Here is a 20,307-nt window from a genome sequence, read left to right on the forward strand (position 1 = left end):
GAGTTTAAGGGATTCATTCTAGTAGTACAAATATGGGTACTAGATTCCAAGGTACTGGATTCCTGATTTCAAGGCCAGGGAATACATCATTCCAAGGGGGTACTACATGGCTCATAGTAGGTCCCTAGTACAGACTTGCTGAATGAAAAACTGAAAACAAAAATGAAAGTAAGAAGGAATGAATTATGAACTCGAATATGGTTTTCATTGTGAAGAAGATAATCTTGGCTGTGATGCTGGGCAGGTCACATCACCTTTCTGGGCCCTTACTCCTCTGCTGAAGGTTGAACTAGGTCATCTCCATGTTCTGTGATTCTGAGTTGCTGTGCTTCCAAACTCCTCTCACCGTGGGATTCTGTCTAACAGCAGGCACCTACATGTAGTGGGTGAGTTACTTAGCAGCCCAGATTTGACCTTATATTTTGGATCATTTTTAACGTGTTCAAAGAGCAATTACACTATGAAACAAGAGGCAATTGCAGGAGCAATTACATCAAAGATAACATACGGCAGCTACAGAAACAATGGAAAGTTATTGCAGGGTGTTAAGCACAACAGATGGAAAAGCTTTGCTATAACCTTGACAGTTGACCGAAGAACTTCCAGATACATGCTATAATTGTATGTAGGGAAGCAAAGAACATCTGGCCAAAAGAATAGTATTTTTGAATTTTCTGTTCCAGTTATTAAATGATTCAAAAACTGACCAGGTGCAGTAGCTCACACCTGTAATCCAAGCACTTTGGAAGGCCGAGGTGGAAGATGACTTGAGGCCAGGAGTTTGAGATCAGTCTGGGCAACAAGCAAGACCCCATTTCTACAAAAAAAAAAAAAAAAATAGCTAGGTGTGGTGGTGAGCGCCTGTAGTCCCAGTTACTAAGCAGGCTGAGGTAGGAGGATCACTTGAGCCTAGGAATTTGAGGCTGCAGTGAGCTATGATCACACCATTGCTCTCCAGCCTAGGCAACAGAGCAAGAGCTTGTCTCAGGGAAAAAAAGAAAAAAAAAGGTTCAAACGCTACTAAAAGGGAATTGTAAATGGTCTTGGTCCTTCAGCCAAGAGTTAAATAGAAACTATAAGGGCGACTCTATCTCCTTGTCCCAACAAATTTGGGATACTCAGTGTAACTAGCAGAGATGTATGCTCTTATCCTGCCCTTCTTGTAACTGAATGCCCCACTAATGTGCTCTAGAATCAGGACCTGTCTTACCTTTCCAGTCCACCTCTTACCCACGCCCTGACCTCACCCACACTCTGGCCTCATGACTCTCTCTGTTTTTCAGGACCCCGTGAGAAATCTCATGACCCCTTGAAGGTCCAGTTTAAATGTCATTTTCTCTTGGAAGCCTTCCACAGAGCTCTCAGGAAAAACTCAGGGCTACCTCCTCCAAACTCTCACAGAATTATTTATGCCCATGTGATAGTACTGGTGGTCATCTGATTCATGTTATGGTTATTTGTCTATCTATTTATCTCTGTCTCCTGCCCCAATCACCCCACCGGCTTGTGAGACCCTTATAGATAGAAACCATACCTTATTCATCGTAACATACCCCACTCACACAGTTACACGCCTGACATTTAGAAAGTGTGCTGAGTTAAATAAATGCTAAGGGGCAACTAATCAAGAGATAAATTCATTGTAATAGAAGAATAAGTCCTATTATGTCAGCCCATATAGCAAATTTTATTAGGGAGCTTTTAGTGACTTCACTTTTAACACAAAAGAGGAACTCAAATGCTAAGAATTGCAAGCATTCTAATAATGGAATTTTTTAGAAGAGGTAGAATATGTTTTCTATTCCTTTTTAGCTAAAATGATTAAACTTTTTTCTGTGTTAGGCACAGAACTAGAGTTGTGTATGTATTATCTCATTTAATCCTCAGACAACCCTATGAGGTATTAATATTCCCATTTTCGAATAGGATAGTTAAGGTCTAAGTGGATTGAGTTACTTTCTCCAGGCCACAGAGTTAGTAAGTGGCAGAGGGCTGGGATTTGAAGCCAAGTTAACCTTACCTTAAGACCTGAACTTTTTATTACCATGTTGTTCGTGACCTACTTTTAGGGCCAACTCTGGTGTGTGAACTGTGAATCATAGTTTTTAATGTTTTTCTTCACCACTTTTTTGTCACTTTTACTGCGAGTTTTATTCACATAGCGTCTTTCACTTAGATATTTTATAATTCTATTTGGCAGACCCTTTATCATCTTTCTAATCATTATTATCAACATTTTAAATACTTACTTTATCCCACAGTATGCTCAAAAATACTTAGGGATGAGAAACAGGAAGACAGTCACAGAACTTGTCTAAAGTCACATTGCTAATAAGGACAAGAGCCCAGAGCCAACCCAAACCATTTGACTCTAGCACCCAGCTCTATCTGATACTTCCCTAAGGCATGTCTGCATCATTTGCAAGTCCATAGGTCAAAGAGTCTGGAACTATGCTACCCACCCAGTCAATTCCTGAGTCAGGCCAGTTGCAGTAACCAAAATCACATATGAATGCAAATGCCTTATTTTCAAGAAAACAAAATCCATGTGCTTTCCTAAATGCTGTCACTCCCAGATAACGGTGCTAAAAGCTGGCCCCAGCTGTAATTTTCCTTCACTTGCTTCCTTTAGGTGTTCTCAGTTCTATTTTATCCCTACTTGGCATTGTCCTACATTGGACTTAATCCTTTTAGGGAAACACAGGTAAATAATCTCAAAAACATAATCACTTTCCTGGTTGGTCAGATTATTTTTTCATTTTATTAGGAGAGAACTGTTTACCATCATGGAAGCTCCACATGTGAGATCTTGATAACATAATAAGCATTAATGTTTATTGAGTTTTTACATCATATGTGAGATGCTGTGCCAAGCTCTTCACCAAGATCCCTCATTTATCATCCCTGTATTAAATCTGTTTTGCAAGTGCAGAACTAAGCCCTGAGAGGCTGAGAACCCCGTACAAGGCCCATGGCTGGACCCCAGTTGTGTCTGACTCCAGAGCCTGGACTCTTAACCACACAACTTATTCTCAGTGTGTGCTGGTACTATTCTGGTCTCTTTTCCCCTCTCTTTAACTAAGAAAAGCTACCCAGACAGAATTATTTTTAAAAAGGAAATAGAGTACCTGATAAGGCCCAAGTCATCTCCATTCAAATCTACCATTTTCAAGACTACCATTTCCTTGTCTGTATTTGAAGAATACCTAGTCAGTAAAACAGAAAAGCACAGTCAGTTCTGTGTTAGAGACTGACCCTCATGTAAGATGAACAGTAGCAGCTGACACAAAAACAAAAATGCCTCTCAGTAAGTCAGATGTCTTGACAAACAGTGGTTCTGTGAACTGCATCCAGTACCTCATTTCTCAGCTAAGGAAAGGGTATGTAATTGAGATCAAAGTTTGGGGGACTACGGTCAAGTAACTGGAGCCGAAATACACATATTTTTATATAATATACAATATTATATAACATATAGGTATTTCTTACAAAAGAGATTTGTCTTTGAAATTTCCACTCATGTCAATTTTTAATGAAATCTCTTTAAAAGAGCAGGGAATTTGCAAAATCAAAAGCATTCAAGACCTGCAACTTAAGTGTTCTTTTACGTCCTCTCAAGGGAAATCAGATTACATTTTCTAAAAATCATCTCCTTTGAAAGCTATTGAAAAATATGCAGAAAAATGTAAAATGTCAAGTGGTCAAGTTAAAACTGTGATATTATTTTACAGTGTTACAGTAACCAAGCACTTCTCTTCTGTCACAAACCTGGTTCACCACTTTAAAAAAGACAAAAAGGCAAAATAATGCCCTCCCTTGGTTTTTCCATTCAAATATGTGGGTTTATTTCTTACTCTTCTGTCCACATTCTTTATCCTTCTATTTTCTCTGTCTAGCCACACTCTTGTGGACTAAGATGATTTATTCTGGATAACACATAATAAAAGAGCTATTCATTAATTTAATAAATATACATTGTGCACATTTTTATCTCCATTTACTCATGAAGAAGCTGAGTGACAATAAATTAAGATAAGTAAATCACTAAAGGTCGCATAACTAGAAAGCAATAAAACTAAGCTGAGACCACAGTTGTTCCTGATTTCAAAGCCCAGAGTACTTCAAACATCCACCCTGGCTCCCATAATCAACAAAGTGGAAAGATTCCTGAATAAACTGGTGTTTGTTTCTACATCACTTTTTGTTTCTACTTGTCTTAGATTATAAAGATGTTTCTAAGACACTGTAGCTGTAATATTCTCTTAGGACCTCACCATATTCATCAAGTAACAGCCCTGTACTTAGATTTTGTTGTTGTTCCCTAAAGGGAATGAAACGATATCATTTTGAAGATTTCTCCTCACCTTGCTCTCTCTGACTGCGGATTTTGAAGGTAAGAATAGGGACTTCTGTTGATCTGCACACCATCCACATTTCCTTTATTGATGAAGATTTTACCTGGTTTCATATTTGTGTGTGCTATGTCAATGCTCTGAAGGTTAAAACAGAGGGAGCTGTTATAAGCTTAGAAATCCTGGTGGGGATAATGACTTAGTCAATACAAACAGAAGAGCCCTGTGAACTATTTCCTTTGTCTCTAATGTGTCCACATTATGGGATAAAAGTTGGAGAACCACACTGCTGTTGCCATTCTGGAGGTAAACAGAAATGGCTTTCAAGGTTAAGATAAAGGAAATGCCATGTTGTGTGGAAGCACAGTACTGATTAATGCCTGAGCTCACAAAAAGCCTCATCTGCTGGTCTCTCCAGACTGCTAAATGAAGCTCAACTTGTCACTTCAGATAGCCAAAATGGGAGACTTGACTCCTACAACACTAATATAAGTTTTGCCAACATGTGTTTCCACCTCCCTACCCTTGCCATTCTACCACCAAGGCAGAGTTGTTCAAACTTTTTTGACTGTGAACTACAGTGAGAAATACATTTTTCATCATAGCTTAATACACATCAACATATGCATCCCAAAACAAAAGTTCACAAAGCAAACTATACCCTGACTGTGTGTTATACATTATATCTTACAATCTATTTTTTAGCATTTTTTTGTAATGTTTTTTGCAACCCATACAATTGATTTCATAAGCCTTTAATACATTGCAAGCCTCGGTTTGCAAAACATCATTGTAAAGCAATTTCTGCCTATGCTAGCTGGATCCCTGAATTTTGGGGGTGACACTGTAAGAAAAAAATAGAGAATAAGCCTGGAATACAATAAAATGAAGCAAAACATTAGCAAGGATCCTATGCAACAAAATAATAAGCTGGAAGACAGAAAAGAGAGGAGTATAAGCTCAAACCAGAAACAGGAGAGGAGTTTAAGGGTATTTGTCAGGAGCACCACGGAGGTCTGCATCTGTAGTAGAGAACTTGAAAAACTGGGATGTGTATTTACAAGTTGGATTCTCTTTGTACTTTGGGAAATATTTTAAAATCTTAGAATTATTTGTAATTACTTTTAGCTCCTTCATGGGTTTCTCTTTGTGTGACTTTGTGCAAAGAACAGACTATGTAGTGCCCTCTACAAAGAACCCCAAACCAAAATGTTTTCTGTCTGTTTAAATAACTACATCGGGCTTACTCCCATAGAAGCCTTCTTTTCCAATCATCCATGCCTCAGCCCCAACAGCCCATAGCTCAGAACCAGGAGCTAAGAGAGAGTCAGGGAGGAAAAAGAATGGTACATGCCAATACTATGCTCAGACTCAAATCCTATAGGGACCCTTCATATCACATCCAATCACTCCTAAAATACTTATAAGCAATGGTAAAGAACAGCTGCCTCTGGGGCTCTTTGCCTACCTTCAAGATACCTGTGACCATGTGCTGAAAAGTTCGGTTGCTAAATCCTTCACTGGCAATTACAAACACAGTATACTGGAAATATCCTGCAGGACCTGAATGAGTGTGAGTGCCACTCAGGATGACATTGTCTCTTCTGTACAGGGAGCCATATTTACTCTGCAGTCTGTTCAGGACCTTCAAGAAAAAAAGTAATTGAACTAAGAAGAGGGATAAAATAGGAGCTCAACATGAGAAAAGGCTTTCATGAGTTCAATCACTGATCTATACCAATAACATCTGTATGAATCCATTCTCATGCTGCTAATAAAGACATACCTAAGACTGGGTAATTTGTGAAGAAAAGAGGTTTAATTGACTCACAGTTCAGCATGACTGGGGAGGCCTCAGAAAACTTATAATCATGGCAGAAGGGGAAGTAAACATGTCCTTCTTCACGTGATGGCAGGAAGGAGAAGTGCAGAGTGTCAGAGGGGAAAGCCCCTTATAAAATCATCTGATCTTGTGAGAACTCACTGTCATGAGAACAGCAGCATGGAGGTACCCACCCCCATGATTCAATTACCTCCCATGGGATCCCTCCCACGACACATGGGGATTATGGGAACTGAAACTCAAGATGTGATTTGGGTGGGGACACAGCCAAACTATATTAACATTCCTTTCAAATGGCCCCTCACTCTATGTTTGAGGATATTATCATAGTAATAACAATGAAATAATAATAACAATACTTAACATTTTACGGATTCTTGCTATGAGCAAACACAATGCTAGGTATGTTATATATAGTATATATTTAAAAATCTTTATTACAATTTCAAGAGCTACACAGGTATTGTTAAGCCCATTTTTAGCTGAGAACATTGAATTATACAAAAGTTAAATAATTTGCCTGTTGATCTAATAAGTAGCAGAGCCAGACTCCAGACCCACATCTAACTAGAGAACCAGTACTCTTATTCATTCATCATTCAACAGGTGCTCTAAGCAAAAGAATATATGAGGTTCCTGTCTTGAAGATATTTTTATTCTAATGAAAGACAAAGACAGTAAGCAAGCAAATAAATATTCAATATTATAGAGTGATAAATGCTATGAAGAAAAATATTGTTGCATAAGGAAAAAGAAACTAGTGGGTGTTAGTGAGGAAAGATCTTCTAAAGAGGGGCACTCGTTTAGCAGAGGCTTAGATGAAGAAAGCAAGCTGGCTGTGCAATATCTGGGGGAAAAGCAACTCAGGTATAGTGAGCAGAAACTGCAAAGGTTTTTAAGCTACTCTACTACCTCATTTCCCAGATGAAGAATTCAGTACACCTTGAAATGAACTCTTAGACTTGTTGGTCTAGGGGAAGCCATCCCCTATGATGCAAGGACACCCTAATAATCCTGTGGAGAGACCTAAGAGGATAGGAAGCATCCTGTCAGCACTAACTTGCTAGCCATCTGAGTGAGCAACCTTAGAAGTAATTTCTTCAGCCTTGGTCAAGCCATCAAACAACTGCGGCCCTAGCCAGCATCTGAGTGCCACATCATGACACAGAAGTGATGATATACAACTTGTTCTAAAACAAGTCAGAATCGTCTAACCAAGCCACTCTGGGAATCCTGACACACAGAAACCTTGAACAACATGTATTATTGTTGTTTTAAGCCACTAAGTTTTTAGGCGATTTGTTGTACAGCAATAAACAACTAATACAAAGAAACTCAGTAAATGTTTAGTGAATAAGTCAATCAATGAACATCCAAATGCAAGACTAAAGGGTGCAGACACATCAAGAAAACACCAGAGAGAATACTGGTGATGTTGCTGAGTACCTGTTGCTGTTTATGCTTTAATAAGCTGCAATCTAAAGTTTGGTATCTTTGCGACTTTTAGTGAAAGATAATTAAAAAATGATCCAGCAGTTTGTAACACAAAGGATAAATGCTTGAAGGGATAGGTACCCCATTTTCCATGATGTGATTATTAGGCATTGAATGCCTGTATCAAAGCATTTCATGTACCCCATAAATATATGTACCACGTACACACAAACATTAATTAAAGAAAACGAAAGATCCAACAGAAGTGTCAAACCCAAAGCAATCGTTAACAATGTTTACCTTGAGGATGGCATAGACACTCTGATGAGCTGTCTCTCTGGAACATGCAATAAAATTAAAAGCCCTCATTTGCATTCGCCAATTTCTGTGGTGTAAAAACTCCTCATCATGATCAATTTCAAGCTACCAACAGCTTAACAGCCAGCTCACAATGTTCCCGAATATTTACAAATTGCCTCTTATGAACTTGTGCAAGCTAGTTCCAGCTCACTGCTGGTAAGAGGGGAATAGCAGCTTCTGTGCTATGTACTTAATATACATAAAGATAACCATTCAACCTCTGATCTACACCATTCTCATTCCAGTCATAACCATCTTGCCTCATTAATCTCTCCATGTCCCAAAGACTGATTGTTTGGTTACCATGTCCACATAAGCAATCCTATGATGCAAGACAAATACAGAATGGAAGTATAATCTAACTAGATTAACATCCTTCTATATTCCCTCTGTTTGATCCTAACTCCAGCCCCAATCCCTCATCACTCTCGTATATTATTCCATACTGTAACTACCACACTCATGAAGAAGAAATGTCTGTAAAGAGAAGAGAAAATGATCAATGAAGGAACACCATGGAAAGCTGAACTAAAGTCAGAAGCTGATGTTCTTAACAATTTACAGCTAAGACAGGAAGGTAGTAGAGAAAAAGAGCCATAAGTCAACTTTAAAGCTCCTTAACCCCATCCTATTTATTCCTAAAGAACTGTGACATTAGGGCTTTAGAATTAAATGCGTTTCTTCATGTCTACTCAAGTATCAAGCCCTTAAAAAGACAGAAATTATGAATCTTGAATTTTAAAACAAAAAAGACTACAAACAGTACACAAGAATTTTATTTTAAACTACAATCTCTGATATGAAGCCAGACATATGGGACTTCTAAGGGGGAAAAAAAGAAAAACGTAAAACCTAGTTATATAACAATGCCAGGAAGATAGCCATTGAAAATAACATGTTTCCCAGTTCATGAAAGGAGGGCATTTTAACACAGGACAAAGCAGCTACGTTTATGTCTACAGCTCACTTCTGTCTTCAGTTTCTATTCCATTTCCTATTGCCGACAGTCTTGGGAGCATGACATAGAAAAACCTAGAAAGTCCTTCTGTTTTCCTGTCCTGCCTCACTGCACAGAGATCTTCCATAATCTTCATTCTGTGCTGGAAATTTCATCTATCTTAAAGCCGAGACTGAGAACCTGCAGAGAAGTAGGTGTTATAAATAATCTTAATAGCACTTATTTAGCTACATTTATTTCTCACACCTTCCCTTGGATTAATTTGGGAAAACTAAGTGGGTTCATTTAACAACCTTCCCACTGGGTCTCAGATTGCATGAGGATGTAAAAATAGGAAGAGACAGATAAATGGTGCCCACTATTGACTTGATAGCCTCTACAAACAAACACATTAAACTCCTCCCCACTCTACCTGCCAAAGTCTACCTTTGGTTCTTTCATTTCTGCTAATGACCATACTATTTCCCAATTAGAGCCATCTCATTTTTCAGAAAAGCAGTATAGTATAGTAGAAATGAGCATGAATTCTGACACCAAGATGCTTAAGTTTGAATCCTAGCTCTGATAGTTCCTAGCTGTGCAACCTTGGATAAGTTACTCAGTCCTCTGCAAACTTGGTTTCTCAATCTGTCAAATGATATAATAATAGCTCCCTCATAGAGGTGTTTGGAGGAGTAAGTACATTAATCCATACAAGGCACTGACAAGAGTTTCAGACTCAGCATGAATATTACGTTAAGTATTGGCTTTTATGTATATTCATGTCCAAATCTCACTCACATTTAATTTCTTTCTTTCTTTCTTTCTTTTTTTTTGAGTCAGAGTCTCATTCTGTCACCTAGGCTGGAGTAGTGCAATGGAGTGACCTTGACCTCGGCTAACTGCAACCTCCATCTCCCAAGTTCAAGCAATTCTCCTGCCTCAGCCTCCCAAGTAGCTGGGACTACGGGCACCTGCCGGCATGCCTGGATGATTTTTGTATTTTTAGTAGAGATGGGGTTTCACCATGGTTGCCAGGCTGGTCTCAAACTCCTGACCTCAAGTGGTCCACCCACCTCAGCTTCCCAGAGTGCTGGGATTATAGATGTAAGCCACTGCACCCGGCTGACTCACATTTAATTTCCTATCCCACCACCATGTAGTCTCACTGACATCACATTGGTTTAAGATCTTTGTGCCAGCCTCACATGATAAAGGGGGAAATTGTTAGGCAAAATTATAAAAAATAAAAACCCTTCCAGCAACTCGTTTCCCTTTCTTGTTCCTTCAGCCTTTTAACATCTTATAAAACTCCCCTGGGTGAAATACCTCTGTTTGAAATACCTAGTATGATGATTACTGTTTTCTTAACTGGACCCTCACCAATAGAGCCTCAGTATCACTTTAAAGAGTCTGCTAATTTTTGTCCTCACTTCTAGTTCCACTCTATTCCAATCCATATCAAACATCTCTACCTGCTTAATCATCCTAAAACAAAATGGTGTTTACATCACTCCGCCACTCAGAAGATTTCTCAGAGTCCATATCACCCACAGAATTAAAAACAAGCTGGCATCTCAGGCCCTCTGCAATTATGATAAACATATCTTCCAGATACGTCCCCAACTACATGCCTCCATATGTCCTAATAGATCTCCTCTCTTCCCTCATAAAAGAGTCTACATCCCTCCTTCTTGCCTCTTTGTGTTCATTCTGTTTTTTCCATCAGATTTCTCTCCCTTCCCATCCTAACCATTTAAAATTCTGCTCACTCAAGTGTCATTTCTACCATGAAAATGTTTTCCTAATTTGCATTTCTTGAATCCCCATTGGTGATCTTAAAAGACCATATGTCCACAAAGTCAGATATTTTGCCCTTCAAGAAGTAAAGCTTACTTTTTCACCACTGAGTGTGAGTTAGACTTAGTGACTTGCTTAATGAATAGAACAGGGTGAAAGTAATGGTGTATAACTTCTAAACCTGGGTCATACAATGCACTGTAGCTTCCTCCTTGCTCGTTCTCTTGGGTCACTCACTCTGAGGGAATCTAGCTACTGTGTCGTAAGGATAGGAAGAGTGAGGAACCGAGGCCTTTGGCCAACAGTCACATGAACAAACCATCTTGGAAGTGGACCTTCAAGCCTGGGTCAAGCCTTCAGATGACTCCTCCTTTGCCATCACCTTGATTGCCATAGAACCTAAACCAGAGCCACCTAGCCAAGATAGAATTCCTGACCCATAGATCATACGAGATAATAAATGTTTGTTGTTTTAAGCCATATAGTTTAGGGTAATTTCCTACCCAGTAATAGACAATTACTATCCTACCGTACCTTCCTACGGTTAATTATAGCTATCTGTATACTTCTGTATACCTCTATATTTCACAGTCCTTCCTTCTATCCACCAACTAGAAAATGATCTCATAAAGGAGATGAATTATGACTGACTTAGTTATGTGTCCCCTGAAGTGACACTAGCAAAGTACCTTACAAAAAGCAAGTGGTCAATGCATTTTTCCCTCTAAGAGTATAGAATAATGTCACTTTTAAGAATGTATCTACTACAAAGACACATACACACACATGTTTATTCCAGCACAATTCACAATAGCAAAGACTTAGAACCAACCCAAGTGTCCATCCATGATAGACTGGATAAAGAAAATGTGGCACATATAAACCATGGAATACTATCCAGCCATAGAAAAGGGTGAGTTCATGTCCTTCGCAGGAACACAGATGAAGCTGGAAACCATCATTCTCAGCAAACTAACACAAGAACAGAAGACCAAACACTACATGTTCTCACTCTTAAGTGGGAGGTGAACAATGAGAACACATGGACTCAGGGAGGAGAACATCACACACTGGGGCCTATCGGTGGATGGAGGGCTAGGGGAAGGATAGCGTTAGGAGAAATATCTAATGTAGATGACGGGTTGATGGGTCCAGCAAACCACCATGGCACGTGTGTACCTATGTAACAAAACTCCACGTTCTGCACATGTACCCCAGAACTTAAAGTATAGTTAAAAATGACAAAAAAATAAAAAAAGAATATGGACTCAGGGATTAATCATACCTGTGTTCATAATCCAGCTCTACCATTTGCTAACTGTGTGAAATTTGAAAAGTTACCTATCTTCTCCAAGACTCAGTTTTCTTATCCAGAAAATGGAAATAACAACAAAGCCACCTCACTGTTTTGTGGTAAGTGCAGGAGTGGAGAAGATACTTCATCCCCTGTCCTCATGTCTCCGCAGATGGCGGAGGCTTCAACTCTCCTCCCCAAGAGGGAACAATGTTAAAGTGATGCTTTTAGGCCATCTCATCATCCCTCTCACTGGCTCCTTCACATGGCATGAGGAGAAAAGTGTTTAATAGGTGAGGCTAGCAGAACCTGACATTGCATAATGGACCTTTATGGTCATCGTTCTGGTCAAAGATCCAGCGCTCCTCTTTCTCACATTCATGAATATGTGAGCAGACATTAACAGAACACATTCTCTCTTAGTGACCTGATCCCATGCAGAAAATATAATTGTGTCAGGGCTTAGAAATTGCCTTAGAAAGATAGAATTGGAAGTTCTATCAGTCGCTTGCTTGCTTGCTCGCTTTCTCACTCTCTCTCTCTCCCCCTCTCTCCTCCTCCTCCTCCTCCTTTTGTATGGATTTGACCATTTCAAATCCATACAAAAACAATCAGAATACTATAATGAATCCCTATGTACCTATTACCCAGCTTCTATAACTTCTAATTCATGGTCAACCTCATTTCAATGTTGTATTTTAATTCACATCTGATTCCTCACATGTATTCTCAATTGTCTGAGAACCTGAGGAAGGGCTTAGTGATTAATTGGTACTCTCCCAACTTCTAACAAGGAGAATTAAATAAGGGAATATATATATATATAATATATATACATTTATATTATATATATTATATATAATATATATACATTTATATATATAATATATATTGTATATATTATATATATATAAAAAAATGTAACCTGGCACATTATAAACTTTCAATAAAAACATTAGCATTAATAATGACAATGAGTCATCAGCAGAATTGAAAGCAACTTTTGACCAAGATAACTTAGACTGAAATAGTGAGGATCATTCTCCTTGTAAGATTATCTACTATATTGTCAAGAGTCTATAACATTGAAGGTAGTAGAATTTCAATGAATGAGAAACCAAGAGGAATTAGTTCCTGTCACATTCATCCAGTTTTCCTTAAACCATATCACTTCTTTGTTCCTTTCTCCTCTCAAATCACTTACCTCCAGTCTGAGCCTTTGAGATACCATGCCTATGTCGATGCTGACAAACACTGTTCGATTGGACCCATCAGGTTCTGCCATGATGAAAGCACGACTGTACAGCCTGGTAAGGATGCCCTGTGCATTCTGGCCAGATTTGCTGTAGCCCATCTAAAGAGGAAGAGACAATCAGAACTGCTCTGTCTCACTCCCCTACTACTAGAAACCAGGCACAAACATACAATATAGATGACTGCAGAAAGACAAAGAAAAAACATCCACATGACATGGTGGCTCTGAGTGAGAGAATATATGTTTTCAAAAATTAAAAAGAAAAAAGAAGAAAGAAAGCCAAAAAATATCATAAAAGATGCTTGCATCTTCCATATAGAAAAATGCAAAGGCAAAGAATTGATCAGGTTGGCAGAAGCTGTTCCCTGGCTTATGGGCAGGAGGGAGTTGGTGAGACTTTGGAAATGCTATTACTAACACTAACACGTGAGATCTTTCTGGCCTTTCTGGTTTGGGCAATGGCTCTTTTTCTCCTGCCTGTCTAAGATGTACAGAAAAAAAATATTTCCTCTACCTCCACCCCACATTGCCCAGGAACATTTAAAAGATTGAAGGTTCTCTCATGTTGGTTGTTTAGTATACGATTTTGTTTTCTGAAGAAAATGGTATCTTCATAATTAAGTATTCTTCACAGAGGGTACCTCGCCCTGGCTTTTACCATAGTATTATTCCTGTCGTGGGTGCAACTGGCTGGTAAATTCATTTACCACCCATGACATGGGGTGGTAAAGAAATTTACCAAGACAGTCATAGGTAAAGAAAGGCAGATTTATTAGGGAAAGTAAGAAAATATGTTACAAGGGTACAATAGGCAGCACAGCAGAGAAGGGGCTGTCTGCAAATATCAGGGAAAACCCCACCCCCAAAATTCAATGTGGGTTATTTTCTATTTCCCTAAGCGTTGGCTGGTCTGAGAAATAAAGGGAAAGAGTACAAAAGAGAGAAATTTTAAAGCTGGGTGTCCAGGGGAGACATCACATGTTGGCAGGTTCCATGATGCTCCCTGAGCCATAAAACCAGCAAGGTTTTATTAGTGATTTTCAAAAGGGGAGGGAGTGTATGAATAGGGTGTGGGTCACAGAGATCACATGCTTCACAAGGTAATAAAATATCACAAAGCAAATGGAGGTGGAGTGAGATCACAGGACCACAGGATGGGGCAAAATTAAAATTGCTAATGAAGTTTCAGGCACGCATTATCATTGATAACATCTTATCAGGAGACAGGGTTTGAGAGCAGACAACCTGTCTGACCAAAATTTATTAGGCAGGAATTTCCTCATCCTAATAAGCCTGGGAGTGCTACAGGAGACCGGGGCTTATTTCATCCCTTCGGCTTCGACCGTAAAAGACAGCTGCCCGCAAGGGGGCCATTTAGAGGCCTACCCTCAGGGATGCATTCTCTTTCTCAGGGATGTTCCTTACTGAGAAAAAGAATTTAGCAATATTTCTCCTATTTGCTTTTGAAAGAAGAGAAATATGGCTCTGTTCCTCTTGGCTCACCGGCAGTCAGAGTTTAAGGTTATATCTCTTGTTCCCTGAACATTGCTGTCATCCTGTTCCTCTTTCAAGGTGCCCAGATTTCATATTGTTCAAACACACATGCTCTACAAACAATTTGTGCAGTTAATGCAATCATCACAGGGTCCTGAGGTGACATACATCCTCCTCAGCTTACGAAGATGATGGGATTAAGAGATAAATTAAAGACAGGCATAGGAAATCACAAGGGTATTGATTGGGGAAGTGATAAGCGTCCATGAAATCTTCACAGTTTATGTTCAGAGACTGCAGTAAAGACAGGTGTAAGGAATTATAAAGGTATTAATTTGGGGAACTAATAAATGCCCATGAAATCTTCACAATTTATGTTCTTCTGCCATGGCTTCAGTCGGTCCCTCCATCCCTGACTTCCCGCAACACGCAAAGAAGCAGGGGCTGGAGGGAAGTTTATAGGGTCATGCTGGAGTGGGACATATGCAGAACGAGGTTGGGCTGCTGGGGCTACATGCAGAGTGAGGTATTTGGGAACAGGATGTTGTGGCAGCAGATTATCTATGATTAGCCATCTCTCAGAACAATTGTTCTCCCCACCGCTGGGGCCCCTGACTTATTAGGAATCTACAACTCTCTAAGCCAAATCAGATCACATACACCTATCCCAAGTCACTTCTCTCACTATGTCATAAAATTTACCCATAAAACTATACCCAGGTCTTCAGAATTTTTTCTACTGTTTGCTTTACCCCTCCTGGGAGTGTTTATTTAGGGGTCACATTCCAGGATCACTTTTCAGAACATACAGTCGAGAATCATACCTGGAATGTAAAGATTACTTAGAGGGAGGGAGTGAATCCCATTAGACAACTTCATGCTCTGGTTTCCTAGGGAAGCACTGACATAAATGGGTATTTCCATCACATAGACAAGACTAGCAGTCAATAGGCCACACCTGACACATAGAAGTTTTATTTGCTTTCACATATTGGTGCAACCTAGGTTTCCAGTTTTAGCTAGAGTTGCCTTTATTTTTCAAGTAAGATATTTGAAACTTTAACTCTTTAATCTAGGGATTTTGGGGCTTCTTCTAAAATACTGCAAGATAGGGCAGCCCTGAGCCCCCATTCTTATATGGCAACAATCAGCTAAATCCATATACTTTCTTTGTGCTTTTTTTCCCCTCAAAGTCCCCACCATTTCCTACTGCCTCCCACTCCCAAACTGAGGATTCACTAGACATTTATTATGTTACACTGGCCTGGTGATGTCATTTATGGTGCCTGCTCACCCCCTGTCATATTTGAGTTTGCCATCTCTGCCACTTCTGCTCATAAAAAAAAAAGAAAAAAGGCCAATGGACTTTACAGGGGAGTTATGATTGAATAAAAGTTTTCCTCTTCTTTCTAGTATGAAATTCATAGTGCTAGACAGCAGCAAGGTCAATTAAAAAGCTAGAAGAAAATAATGATGATGTTGTAATAATCAGAAATGAATGCAGGTTGTAAAATAATAAAATTGGTTGTTTCACAGTCTCCTTAAGGAGCCCATTGCCTACTTACCAAATTGATATCTGCTACTTGTCCTGTGCAGTCAGCTCGTCCAACACCAATATAATAGCCACTGAAGTTCTGAAATAGAGGCAGCTCTGGGGTTGAAGTCACTGGAGAAGTTTGAGTGGCTGTGGAGCTCTGGGTGGCTGTGGAGCGCTGGGTGGCTGTGGAACTCTGAGTGGCTGTGGAGCCCTGGGTGGCTGGAGGGTTTGGGGTGGTTGAAAACAAATGGCCTCCTGAATCTAAAACAGAGTAAGAGATTTGAGAACCAACATTTCAGCCCTCTTATTTGTCAACATCAATTAGAATACAACATATAGGCTCAGGTTCATAAGGAAAACTCTTTATATATTTTCTTATACATAAAAATATACAGAGAGAAACATCTCAGGAATCTGTTTAAAAATCATAATCCTAAACGGGATCTTTTTCTTGGATGAGAGATGTTTCAGACTAATGATCAAGGCCTCTGTCAAATGTCCTTCAACTCCTCATCACGAGCCATTCCTTGTCAAACTCACTGCCTTTACTCAACACCCTGCTCTTCTTTTCCAGCTAAACTAAACAGGTGCCAGGTTTACTGAATCCAACATCTGGGGATTGGTTTCTTCCATTCTTTCTATCCAGACTCCTCACTCATTTCCTCTCCACCTACCAAACTCCACCACCTGCTTCAGAGTTAGTCCATTTCCATCACACCTAGATCCGACTCAACTCCTTACCTGCAGGATGCCACCCTGCTGGCTCTACCTTGGCTCTGATCTTCTTTGACTTTCTAAAGACTCATTTTTAATGCCACCTAGATCACTGTATACATGTTGATATAATTTCATCTTAATTATTCTAATATTTATATATTCATATCTATATGTGTGTGTTTATACACATATATTCTATATTAATTTATGCATATATATTTATTATACACACACATACAAATATCAAGGGAAGCAGAATGACATACAGGATTTTTGTGAGAAGACAGTTGCCAGAAATAAACTGCCTGGTTTGAAACCTGAATCTACCACCTACTAAGTGATCAAATTCCCTAACCTATTTCACCTATTTATAGACAAGAATAAATAGGTGAAATAGGTTAGGGAATAAAGAATAACCTATTTATTCTTGTCTATAAAATGGAGATTATAATAATATCTTGCTTTCTGGGGTTGTTTTGAACAATAACTATGTTCACTAATATTATAAACTGAGAACAATGGCTAATATGTAGCTTTGATTTTCTTTACCTATTTAAACATTTTATATATTCATTATTTTGTTTATTTCCATTCCCCAGACAAGAGTCAGGAGTTGCCAGGGCATCAAATATCAGTGTCACAAGGCATTCGTGGTCAGAAAGTACTTAGGCAAGAGATTTATAGCTGATTCCTTCTGAAATCCTAGAAATTCAGAGCTCAAAAAACTTAGAGATCACCTAACATAATCTCCTCAGTTTTACAGATGAGAAAACTGAAAATCAGAAAATTGACTTAACCAATAGTTAATGGAGAGCATGTGATGATTCTGGTATGCAATCCAGATCCTCAAACTCAGAATCTGATGCTCTTTCGACCAAATTCTAGATGGAGTGAGAATCCACGTCTTCTCATTCCCAAGCCAAGATTTTCTTCAAGACATCAAGTATTGCAAGGAGTGGAGCAGGCATCTTCGCTATTGCTTCACTGCTACCAGCATAGGAATGTCATGCCAACTAAAGCCAAACCTAACACATAGCCAAGGGTATGTTATTTGCAATCTCAGGGTCTCCGTTTCCCCAAGTGTAAAATGAAACTAATGTAAACATTAGGGCTAGCATCAACCCTTATAGGATTTTTGTGATAATTCGATGAGAAAATATTCTAGAATCCTCACTATAGTGCTCAACACAGAAACCATTTAATAAACAGTAACTACTGCTATAAGAATAGTTACTATAATTATTAATAACTTCCCTGAGTCTCAGCCTCCTGATTTCCTAATTTTAAGAGGTAAAATTGAATAATTCCTTTTCTTTTTTTTTTTTTTTTTAATGGAGTCTTGCTCTGTCACCCAGACTGGAGTGCAGTAGTGTGATCTTGGCTCACTGCAACCTCTGACCCCTGGGTTCAAGTGATTCTCCTGCCTTGCCTCAGCCTCCCGAGTAGCTGGGATTACAGGTGGGCACCACCATGCCCAGCTTTTTTTTTTTTTTTTTTTTTTAGCAGAGACAGGGTTTGCCACATTGGCCAGCCTGGTCTCGAACTCTTGACCTCAGGTGATTTGCCCACCTTGGCCCCTCAAAGTGCTGGCATTATAGGTGTGAGCCACCAGGCTCAGCCAAAACTGAATAATTCTTAATGATCCTTTCACTTCTATCAGTCTCTGACCCTGCTGTGCCTAATGCTGGATCAGAGGATCTCTTATCCTCTGTGTTTGCCAGGAATTCAAAGCCCTGGGACATGGTAGAGAATATGCAGGAAAAGAGGCTACAAAAGGGAAAACTGAGGTAGAAAATACCATCTTCTCCATTTGGCCTAAGGCCAGCCCTGTCTTTACTTTGGTCAGAGCTTCAATCTTCACCTGTCTTCTCTACTCATTTAACAGTTATGTAACCTAATACTGACTGAAACAGAGGCTCCACCAAGACCCACTGCCAATCTTGTGTGTAAGTGTAGCCTACATTGTTCTCAAAAACTTAGTTTCAACATTGAAAAGAAAATCATGAGATATCTAAAAATTCTAATTTCCAGCTTCTCTGGAAAACTCAGGAGATCTGAGATCATGTGTTCCCTCTACAACAAACAGCTGCACCTGGGAGTAGCTGTAGGCCTTCTTCACCAGAATTGCACCTGCCTCCTCGGTCCACCTCCTCACTCCACCTCATTTGCAAAACTTGATTAGCCCTTGTAAGGGTTTATGTTTGAGACCTCATTCTCTAAGGCTCTTCACAGACTAACTGACGTTCATTCAGTGAGTTTTTCATTCTCCTTTTGCCCCCAGGAGAAGATGATGTCTACAAGGAGGCAAAGAGAAAGATTAGAGGCTCAGGGCAAAAGCTGCCATTACCAGACCTTGACAAATCTTGAGCTGTGCTTATATCAATGGAAAAACGAATGGCAAACAAGTACATGTCAGAATGCCTGTCAGCTGGCTATTGGGGACAAAGGTAAACTTGATAAAAACTGCTATCAATGCAGAAAGGGCAATTAATGCAAAGGGAAACGGCTATTCCAGGCTGCTTAAGTACACGTAGAACTATCAGCAGACACTGTTTTTCTTTTTGGTGTCCACAGTAATCAAGAAGTTTCCTACAGGCCTAAAAATTGCATCTAAGAGAGCCCATGACACTTGCCTTTGTGGTTTTCAATTGTCCCACTGGTGATAAACAAGAGGCTGAGAAGGGCCACTGTGATGGCAGTCATCATTACAAGGAGGAAAATCAGGAATGTCTCCAAGTTAGAGAAGGTGCGTTTGGCCATTTCTTCTCAGGTACAGCAGAGATGGAAGAAGAAATATTGAAGAGGAAGAAATCACAAATTAAAATGCAAAAGCTTTAAGCCAACTGAAGTTAAGATATCTTAACTCTTTCATATTAATAGACTATACCAAGGATGACAAGTACAGAGCACTTACCACTCATTCCATAGACCAAGCCCATGGCAGACAAGACCAGTCAATTACAGCATTCTTTTTGAAAAGCTCGAATGTGGTTTCCAAATCTTTCTCAATACAACACTCCTCCTGGCAGCAACCATTCATGATTTAGCATTGGCCACTGAGCTAAAATCTACTTGCATTCCTCAGCCATATCACACTGCTTTCATTTACGGTGATGATGCTGTTTATGGATCTGTACATGGGTCTGGGCTGAGAGTGCCCTTGTTGACAAGGATGACTGATACACACATACTTCTTGTATTTGGGAGAAGGCTGGCGGGGGTTAGGAAAGTATTCTGAGGTCATGGACTTAGTAGAATTATCTTGTTCACCTGGAGATGAAGCC

General features: G+C 39.5%; 1 protein-coding gene across 2 annotated transcripts in view; it reads right to left on the minus strand.

Moving 5' to 3' along the window:
* ASAH2 (N-acylsphingosine amidohydrolase 2) overlaps positions 1 to 19,783 on the minus strand; it is a 62,330-nt gene extending 42,547 nt beyond the window's left edge. For both annotated transcript variants that reach the window (XM_025396356.1, XM_025396355.1), the window contains exons 1-6: positions 19,657 to 19,783; positions 16,335 to 16,567; positions 13,225 to 13,374; positions 5,821 to 5,997; positions 4,365 to 4,492; positions 3,129 to 3,206 (exon numbers count right to left, since the gene is read on the minus strand). In XM_025396356.1, the coding sequence (XP_025252141.1) occupies positions 3,129 to 3,206; positions 4,365 to 4,492; positions 5,821 to 5,997; positions 13,225 to 13,374; positions 16,335 to 16,567; positions 19,657 to 19,783 (893 nt within the window). The remainder of the gene's footprint in view (positions 1 to 3,128; positions 3,207 to 4,364; positions 4,493 to 5,820; positions 5,998 to 13,224; positions 13,375 to 16,334; positions 16,568 to 19,656) is intronic.
* Positions 19,784 to 20,307: the final 524 nt, after the last annotated feature.

This window comes from Theropithecus gelada, chromosome 9 (assembly GCF_003255815.1).
Source record: "Theropithecus gelada isolate Dixy chromosome 9, Tgel_1.0, whole genome shotgun sequence".
NCBI classification, from domain to species: Eukaryota; Metazoa; Chordata; class Mammalia; order Primates; family Cercopithecidae; genus Theropithecus; species Theropithecus gelada.